The sequence below is a fragment of the Rosa chinensis genome, chromosome 4 (genome assembly GCF_002994745.2).
Source record: "Rosa chinensis cultivar Old Blush chromosome 4, RchiOBHm-V2, whole genome shotgun sequence".
Classification (NCBI taxonomy): Eukaryota; Viridiplantae; Streptophyta; class Magnoliopsida; order Rosales; family Rosaceae; genus Rosa; species Rosa chinensis.
The window spans coordinates 45588705-45598322 of record NC_037091.1 but is presented as its reverse complement, the minus strand read 5'-3'; the positions used below and the strand labels follow the sequence as shown (position 1 = coordinate 45598322).

The window sequence follows — 9618 nt, the reverse complement described above, 5'->3', positions numbered from 1 at the left end:
GTGCTCCAAGCTCTTGAAAGCGTACCAACTCTCGAGAGATCGATCTCAACAGCAAATTGATTCAGAAACTGATGAATTAATTTAGAGAATCAAACTCACTGTAAGTCCTCCTTCTCCATCTCTCCCCAAATTTATAGTATGTTGATGAAACTGCTTCGATTTGCTGCGCTTCTTATTCTCTCCTCTAAAGTTCTTACTTTTCTCTATATACGTCCCCTGCAGAACAAGTAGTCACAGATCGAAACAAGAGCTGTGGCCCTGTTTCTATATTTGGTCGATTTGTAGTATTCTGGGTACTAAATTTCCGCAGGCAGAGATAGGGTAAGATTCACTCTTTCAATTCAACTCCAGTCCCTCCACATTTTCATAGTTTGATTTCGTTTCTGGGCCTCTATGATGCTACATGGGAATTTTTTTTTTTCACTCTTTCAATTCAATTCCAGTCCCTCCACAATTTCATAGTTTGATAATTTTCTGGGCTTATGATGCTACCTGGGATTCTGGTCCCTAGTTCCAGTTACAAATTGGCCATTGAATCCTATGGTTTGAAATTAGGTATATATCTAGATCTTTATTGTGGTCAGCAGCTTTGTTGTGTAAGGATCATGTTAGGTGTTGGATATGGTAGTTTATAACAATTGTTTGTTTACTACTAGGCATGTGTTATCTTTAGATGGGAAAGACGAAATCCACCGGTACTGAAAATGAGGGATCTGGAAAACGAAAAGCCACATGGCCTGATGAGGTAGTAGCTATATTTTGTGATATAGCTGTTAAGGAAGTGGCCAAGGGAAACAGACCTGGTACACATTTTGATAAAAAGGGATTATGATAAAAGTCAATTGAAAAATAAGTGGGATTCACTTAAAAATGATTGGAAATTGTGGAGTTCACTATTGCATAAGGAAACTGGTATTGGATGGGATCCGACTAGGAAGACTGTTGATGCACCTGCTGAGTGGTGGGAATCCAAAATTCAGGTGTGTATTTTTCCTTCTCTGCTTGTGGTTTTAATTTTTTTGGCTCTCTCTTGGCTCTCTGAACTAATAATACTTGTGTTGTTCTTGTTATGAAAGAATGGCACCTGACTTTTGGGTTGTGATTTGGTCATGTTATGTTTTTCGAAAAGTTGGAGTAGTTGGTTTTATTCATTTCCGGCATGCAGAGATTTGAGTTGGGATTTTATGACTGCTTGGTTGTTTTGGTTTGATCTCAGTAAGTGTTATTTGAATTTCGTTTAGTATTCAGTAAGAACATGATTAAAGAGGCTTTGGGGTAGCCTTTAAAGCATTGATTTTTGGTTTTGCTTTGGCACGTTCAGAAGTGAATTAAAGAGTACTCATTTCATGAGTTCAGGAAGCCACGGATCAGTGGTTATATATTCTATGATTTTCAGCAATGCCAACCGATCAGTTTCAGTTCCAAATGCATTTACAATATTTGGAGGAGGGAAAAAGTTCATATAAAGTAGAAGGGTATCAGATGTAGATATATAAACCAAATCACAAAGAAGCAGCTCTCTTTTTATACCCTACATCCGTGCAAAACCAGTCCTCGTTTATACTTTGGTCATTTAAAATTTTAAACTCTAGGCTTTCCCTTTGTTATGGCCCTTCCAATTGCCTTGTGATGGTATGAATTTTGGTTTATTTAGCTTCTGTTGATCTGCTTGCTTGTCTGCAAAGCCTTTTGGAATTTTATCATGCATGCTTCTTTTGGCTAGCATTAAGATAACAATAAATCATCTTGATGATTCTATTCAGCTTCAGTACATGTTTACCGTTGCTCTATTTTATTTCAACAATGATCTATGTGTAGACGAAAATGAAAGCATTGAAAGCATTTTGAGATGATGGTACCCTCACTTTGACTTCAAGATTAAAGTCGATCAATTGCATTTGTTAGCTGCTTTTGAAGTCAAAGTGAGGTACCACCATGATTAAAGAGGCTTTGGGGTAGCCTTTAAAGCATTGATTTTTGGTTTTGCTTTGGCACGTTCTGCAGTGTGTAGAGAGTAATCAATGCTTTCTGCTCAAGCTTTTGTTTGTATAGTAAGGCTACAAATGTAGTGAAGAGTTTTGTGTGTATCCATGGATTTAGGGAGAATCATCATATATTATTTTTTGAACTGTGCTTATGAGCTGTGCTTATTCAAGTTTAAGAAATAAATTTATCGATGGAGATATATTTGATTAGAGATATATTTATTGTTTGCATTTGCTGGAAATCTTTGTAATCAATATTATTATAAGTAACAATCTTCTCTTATCTTCTTCTTTTGTAGATCAATCCAGAGTATCGCAAATTTCGTGACGTTGGAATTAGTCCTGAAATGATGGCTGTTTATGATAACATGTTTAGGGGTAGCACAGCCCTAGGTCACTCTGTCATGATTCCCTCAGCTACTATAGATATTGAAGAGGTGGTGGAGGATTCTGAGCATAATGACATTTCTGGAGATGATGAGGAGATGGACCAGCAAGGTGAACCAAGAGGGAAAAAGAGAAAAACTGTGGAGAGCCAAACTGGGTGTAATAAAGAAAAAAAAGATAAAGGAGTTATGGGAGGGCCAAAGGGGAAGAAAGAAAAGGTGGGAGGTGCAGCTCAATTGTCTAAACAAATTGATCGTCTTGTTGAAGTAGTCGAGAGTAGGAGTACAGCTACATCTGTCCGTAATACTAGTACAGAACAAGGAACTAGTATTCAGGAGGTGATGCGAGTTGTTGCAACTTTACCAGGAGCAGAAACTGGTACCAAGCTATGGTGGTTTGCAACAGAGTTGTTCTACTCTCAAGAGAAGCGAGAGATGTTTTCTATTATGACAGATCTTGATTTCAAGCTCCAGTTTCTGATTCTTAATCAGAAAAAAGCTGAAAATTTAGTAGGCTGATCCTACTTTGTAATAAGATGTGTGTTGCTTGTTGTTTAGACCTAAGCTGAACTCCTTTCTATTTTTGTGATTTTCCAGGAACTAAGATTGCGTGATGTTCATTGTGTACGGTACTTTATTTTACTAAGCTGAAAGTGATATTGATGCATCTTTGAATTATTGCTTTCTGTTTGTTTCTTTGAATTCTTTGCTTCCTGCTCCATTACATGTTTATGCTTTCATTGTTACAGCCATTTTATATTTTGAAATTTGATGAACAAGTATAAATTGGCAGGTTTGTTTTGTGAAGTATGGAGGCTTCTGGAGATGAGGAGGAGATAGACCAACTTATATGTGTAACTGGTCGTCTTATTCAACTCTATCTTGAAAAGTACATTCAGAAAACTCCATGTATGACAAGCTCCCAAATAGGTTATATTTGGTTAATGGAAGTGTTAGAGGGGAATGAAAGTAGGTGTTATAACCAGTTTAGGATGGATAAAAACTGCTTCTTAATGCTATTGAATGATGTTGAGAAGATGTTGAAGGGTTCAAAAAACATAAGTACCGTTGAAATGTTAGCTATGTCTCTATATATTTTGGGACAAGGTCAAACCAATAGGAATACACAAGAGCGTTTTCAACGTTCTGGTGAGACGGTTAGTAGATATTTTGATAAAATACTCAAGATTTTGTATAATATGGCGAAAGTGCTCATAAAGCCAGAAGATCCCGAATTTACAAGCATCCCAAATGAAATTCTAAATGACTCAAGATACATGCCTCATTTTAAGGTATGTATAATGTTTTGATTTATATGCTTTGATTTTTTGCTCCATTTATATAAATTGAATATGTCATCACACACACACACACACATAAATGGTTGCTATTTTGTTATGCAACATTAATTAGAAATTTTTTTTAATACCTATTACAAATAATTTGTAGGATTGTATTGGCGCTATTGATGGTGTTCATGTTCAAGCTTCAATTTCTCCATGTGACCAAGTGCCATACATTGGCCGAAAAGGAACACCCACCCAAAATATTTTGGCTATATGCAACTTCAACATGCAATTCACATTTGCATGTGCAGGGTGGGAAGGCAGTGCCCATGACAGTAGAGTATTTTTATCGGCTTTCCGCAATCCTCAATCAAATTTTCCTAAACCCCCAAATGGTAATTTTTTTTTACCTACATTGCACAAATAATAATCCTAAATTATATCATAATCAATCATTCATTATAACTTTTAATTTCAGGAAAATATTATGTGGTGGATGCCGGATACCCACAAATGAAAGGTTTTTTAGGACCGTATAAAGGTGAGCGGTATCACCTTCCACATTTTGGTAGAGGTGATGAACCGACGGGTCATAAAGAAATATTTAATCATGCACATTCTTCACTTAGGAGTGTTATTGAGACCACTTTTGGGGTATGGAAAAAAAAGTGGAGTATTTTACGTGATATGCCAAGCTTTCCTTATGATAAACAAGTGAAAATAGTTATTGCTACAATGGCTCTTCGTAACTACATAAGAAGATATGCTCAACAAGATCATGATTTTGATGAAAGTGAAGATTACTCAAGTGAAGACAACAATGAAGAGACGGAAGACAATGCATATGAAGAAGATGGTCCGGGAAGACAAGAAATGGAGATGTTAAGAAATACAATTGCACAAAGTCTAATGAATGCATCTACTTAGCATTTAGTTGCAAAGTTGTATTGACTTTAATACATTTTGTGTAATGTTTCCCGTATACCATGGTGGGGGCATGTTTTGTGTAATATTCTCAACTCATTTGTATAATATTTAAGGGTTTAATGTAATCTTTTATTTGATCCAAGCAATATATAAGCAAACAAATTACAAAAAACTAAAATTGCTTATATAATTTGTAGAATTAATATACATATTGAGATAAAAGTGATGAATTGATAATTTAAACTAGTGTACAAGGACAATACATGAGAAATTATTTAATTTGGTATAGTTACATAATCATAAAACAAAGTTATGTAGTTTAGTAGCATCTTTTATCATCTATGCCCATTTTGGTAATTATACCAAACCAAAACACTTTTTACTTACAATTTACCAAACACTCAGAAATTGCTTTTGGTTCACACAGCACTTTTAAAAATAGTTTACCAAACACATCAGCTGCTTCTTCTCGCAGCAACATCAGAAGTGTTTCTTCTCGCAGCACAGCAATCCCAAACTGGGCCTTTATCCTTCAAAATCCAGTCACGTGGAAGTCACATGCTTTATATTTAACGGCACCGTGACGGAATATGGGCGGAGGTATGACGTTGATAGAAAAAAATGAGTTCATGTATCACATTGATAACTTTGAAAGTTTAGGTATCGTTATAAAAGTCCTCGAAGTGTTCAAACACTGTTGATGTAAAAAACCCTTCTCCAAAACCCTAAAATTCTCTCTCTCAAGAAAAACTAAGGTTGCGGCAGCGCGACATCTCTAGCTCTCTTCTGGTGGCGTTTCGACGCCGCCTCGGCTCCTTTGGGATGCTGCCAGACTGGCGATAAATGGTCTAGACCTCCGAGATTGCTTTGCTTGAGGTAGAACAGTAATGGTTGGGCTTATTTGGATCAAGACAAATCTGTGGATGGAGGTTTCGTGCGCACTAGTTCCAGGAAGGCGGCGGCAGCGGCGGCAAAATGAATTCAATTCCAGACGACGACGATGATGACTATGCAATCAACATTGATGGGGTTTTAGTGGCTTCGATATAGCTGTTTGTACCCACATTTGCATGTCCACTCAGACATTGCTAATGTGCATATAGTTATTGAATGTTGTGAATTACAATAACCCACTTGTTAATGCTCAAAAGTCTGGCGGTAGCCAAACCTTGGTCTAACGCTGGTCCGGCAGGCGGACCGCTACTCTGCCGTTCTGAGGATTACTGCTAGCTGCCAAACACAAGACAGAGCGTTAGAGGGAGACCGCGTTGGGCGGTCTTCAACTCTCCGATGCCTAAGTCAGTCAATGCATATAGGTAGCATAACAATAATGAGTAGTAAATGCGTAATTAATGAGGAGAGAGGAGAGGACCTTTTATAGGTGAGGAAGAGGATGATCTTCTCCTTGTTTTCGATGTGGGACTGATGTGCTTCAGTTCCCAGTTTCAGTAGCTTCTGATGCTAACTTGACACGGCGCGTGGTGGCTCGTCGGCGGTGCTTTGGGGTTGATCCGGGGCTCAAGCGGTAACCCGGCTAGCTGTCTTTACGCCAGTCACTCATATGGTGGGCGTTGGTACCCCTGGCGGTACAATGAGCGTGGCTCATTATAGCTAATTATGCTTGCAAATGCACATGTATGTACAAGTCCCCCAAATCCCCAGTCAAGGAGGGCAATCTTGGTTGGGGAGTTGATCGGCGGTTTGAAGCGTTTCTCCCGCTAGACTTTGCAGAAGCATAATTAGCGTCAGTGCGTCGTCAACCATGGATTTACTGAGCCAACGCTTTGTGCCTTTTCGGGTGGGCCCCTGCTAGGCCCCCCAGGGAGTCCCCCACTCCCCGGCTAAGATGGACCTACGGACGGTCGCTATTATTGTTTGTTGAGGGGGAGCTGCACGGAGCAGAGGGTGTTGGGTTGCGAGCCCAATCTTAGCACCCAAGTCACGGGGGTCAACGTACCTGATCAGGGCTGTCGTAGACTGTTGACTAGTCCCCGTGTCCCGTAGGGACATTCTGACCGTAACTCCGCGTGGCCGCGTTGTCAGAGAGGCGTGGCCTCGGGATCCGCCGCTGGCGGAAGTCCCCCCGCTAGATGTAGCAGGAAGCAGCGTCAAGTAGACGTGCTTGGTGGTATTTTATTGAGCGGTATTGCGCTGAATAAAGTACGCAGCTTGTCAGATGAGAAAGGGGGGTCCGCTAGCGGTGTGCTGTGTAGCGGAGGACGCCCCGTTTACCGAATGACGAGAGAAGTTCCGTTGGAGACTTCGATGGTGACAAGAGAAGTTCCGCTGGTGGGGTTTCGCTCAGTGGACTATCACCTGGGAGATGACAAGTGAGAAAATCTGCTGGCGGGGTTTCGCTCAGCGGAGACTCCACTTGGAGGATGACCAGTGAAGATCCGCTGGCGGAGTTTCGCTCAGCGGAGACTCCACTTGGAGGATGACAAGTGAAGAACCGCTGGCGGGGTTTCGCTCAGCGGAGACTCCGTCACTTGGAGAATGACACGTGAAGATCCGTTGGCGGGGTTTCGCTCAGCGGAGACTCTACTTGGAGGATGACAAGTGAAGATCTGCTGGCGGGGTTTCGCTCAGCGGAGACTCCGTCACTTGGAGAATGACAAGTGAAGATCCGCTGGCGGGGTTTCGCTCAGCGGAGATTCCACTTGGAGGATGACAAGTGAAGATCCGCTGGCGGGGTTCGCTTAGCGGAGACTCCACTTGGAGGATGACAAGTGAAGATCCGCTGGCGGGGTTTCGCTCAGCGGAGACTTCCAATGGTTGGGGGTTTTCTTCTCAAGTGGTTACTTCCCTTGGAAGCTAAAGGAGACGACGGTTGACACGTGGCCAACTCCTAAAGGGTTAGCGTCTGGAGGCTTGTCTCCTAAGCCTAGCCGTCTTCTCGACATTAATGCGAGTAATGATGGATTTCGTAACCGAGGCGACGCCTCGGTTAATCCGGGGAGTTAGTGAAGACGTGGGACACGTGTACGGTTGCTACGTGATGTCGTTTTCTAGCGGACGGCTCAGGATTGCTTGATGTTGACATAAAAGGGGGGGAACTCAGCGAGTTTCGACACTTCTGGAAAATCTTCAAATCTAAGTCGCCTCCTTCGAGCCTTGTTCGTCTGTGAATTGCGAAGAAGATTCCCCGGTTTGCGTGGAGCTGTCGGACTCGAGAGGACGAAATATCTGTCAGTGAAGACGAGTTGCACGCCACAGCTTCGACGTGAGGTTGGTATTTCGAATCCTTTTCCTGTTTCATTGAATCTGCAATGGTGGTTTCTGGGTTTTGCTACTTCTGTTAATGGTGTGATGTTGCTTCTTTGGTGTTCTCCGAGGGTGTAGAGAGAGATTTGAGGGAGGTTATGGTGTTTGACAGAGAGTTGGGGTTTTGGGTTTTGCTAGATGGTCGAATCTGGGTTGAGTGTGCATTTGTTCTTGTTTTGGTATTTTTCTGGGTAATTGTTCTTGATGTTTTTGCACTAAACGAATATAGGTAAAGGCTAGATCTTGTGTAAACTGACCGGTTTGGGTTTTAGGGTTTGGGATGGCTAGCATCGTAGAGATTTCGAGCAGTGAGGATTCCGGGTCTGACGTGTCATTCAGCGCGGCGGATAGGAATTTTATTGACTCGTTGCGTCCGTCTGCCCGTGCAGGAACCTCACTGCCAGAACCCCTAGACATCGAGCCGCTACAAACCATACCCTGGGAAGTAGTAATGGGTCGTGCTTCGCGCCCCGAGAGTTCTAGGGCCAGGGAGGCCGCCGCTGCTCAGAATAGGCGTGAGGAGCGGTTGGCAAGTAACAGCGCTGCCAGTGGCTCCGCTGACGGGGGAGATGCGACAGGGGAGGATACCGAATCGGCATGGGTTCTTCCGGATGGGATTCCTGTTGACGAGGCGAGAGGGCGGATGACCGTTGCCAATGTCAACCGGATAAAGCGGATGTTTCGGTTGCCCGGCGCGGTTAAACTGCGTCCACCGACGGTGGATGAAAAGGCTTCAATTCTTCGCCCGGGGTTTGCCGCTGTGCATGAGGCAATATTCCGCCAGGGAGTGACACTACCGCTCGTGCCCAGTCTTCAGATCTTGGTGTGCGAGTTCGGCCTAGCCTTTGGGCAAGTCTGCCCCAACATGTGGCGATTGATGTTGGCGATGACTTCGCTGTGGCGGTTGTCCGGCTGTGAGGGACCAACCGTGGCGGAGGTGCTGCATTTCTATGAGCTGACGTATGTGAAGCGTCAGGGCTGCGGAGGTCAAGTGAACCTAAGTCGCCGCCAGGGAGCCCCCAAGTTGATAGAGAACCTGAGGGATTCTATGTCGTATTGGCGGGACACCTTTTGCGTTGCCACGACGGGGTGGGAATATCAGGAGGAATCCAATGACGGGGAACCGGCGTTTAGGATTAAGTCAGAGTTCCAACCTATCCGAGGTGGTTTGTCAGTCTCCGCTGAATATTGCTGGCGGTTTACGTTGTGCTTAGTCTTGAACCTTGCTAACGTTTATCCTTGTTTTGCAGTGGGCTTGCGCTACAACCTGACTCGTGAAGAAGAGTGTCGTGTGGCGCGCATCCAAGGTTGCTGGCGGAATCGCAATTTGTTGGACTTTCGCCTACTTACCGGTTGGGAGCTGTTGGTCGATCAACGATTGACTCGCGCCGTTGGTAAGAAATCTCCGCTACCTTGTACACTTAGTTAATTTGGCCCTGTGGTTGACTGAGTTGCTTTCTGTTTGTTTAGAGACGCCGCCAGGTAACGCTAGGAGCCGTGACGCCTTTGCCAAAGCCATGGACCGCGCGGAGATTGACAACTTTTTGGAGGCCATGTATGCCTCAGGGGATGCGGCTCAAAGGACAGTGATAGATCCGGTGACGCTGGCGGTGAGCCCATCCGAGGTTCCGGTGGTGCTGCCAATGCCGCTGCACTCCCACCTTGGCGCCGACGGCCTACCCGTTGTTCAGACGGGTGCCAATGTGGGGGGTGGAAAGAAGGGGTCTGGCGCCGCGCCGCAGACAGAGAGAGTGCCCAACGTGTGACGTG

General features: G+C 43.7%; 2 protein-coding genes across 2 annotated transcripts; both read left to right on the top strand.

Moving 5' to 3' along the window:
- Positions 1-826: 826 nt before the first annotated feature.
- LOC112199405 lies at positions 827-3038 on the top strand. The gene is made up of 2 exons (XM_024340429.2): positions 827-980; positions 2285-3038. Exon 2 carries the CDS (start codon positions 2333-2335, stop codon positions 2888-2890), a length of 558 nt encoding a protein of 185 aa, XP_024196197.2. The 5' UTR covers positions 827-980; positions 2285-2332; the 3' UTR covers positions 2891-3038.
- Positions 3039-8270: 5232 nt separating this feature from the next.
- Positions 8271-9618, top strand: LOC121052591. Its single transcript, XM_040517923.1, has 3 exons — positions 8271-9014; positions 9099-9242; positions 9319-9618. Exons 1-3 carry the CDS (start codon positions 8300-8302, stop codon positions 9612-9614), a joined length of 1155 nt encoding a protein of 384 aa, XP_040373857.1. The 5' UTR covers positions 8271-8299; the 3' UTR covers positions 9615-9618.

Excerpts from the sequence above, each read along its gene's own strand:
- LOC112199405 (XM_024340429.2), top strand. The coding sequence starts at position 2,333 with ATGATGGCTGTTTATGATAACATGTTTAGGGGTAGCACAGCCCTAGGT.
- LOC121052591 (XM_040517923.1), top strand. The coding sequence starts at position 8,300 with ATGGGTCGTGCTTCGCGCCCCGAGAGTTCTAGGGCCAGGGAGGCCGCC. Across the intron at positions 9,015-9,098 it reads GTTCCAACCTATCCGAGGTG|TGGGCTTGCGCTACAACCTG; the intron begins GTTTGTCAGTCT and ends CTTGTTTTGCAG. Across the intron at positions 9,243-9,318 it reads ACGATTGACTCGCGCCGTTG|AGACGCCGCCAGGTAACGCT; the intron begins GTAAGAAATCTC and ends CTGTTTGTTTAG.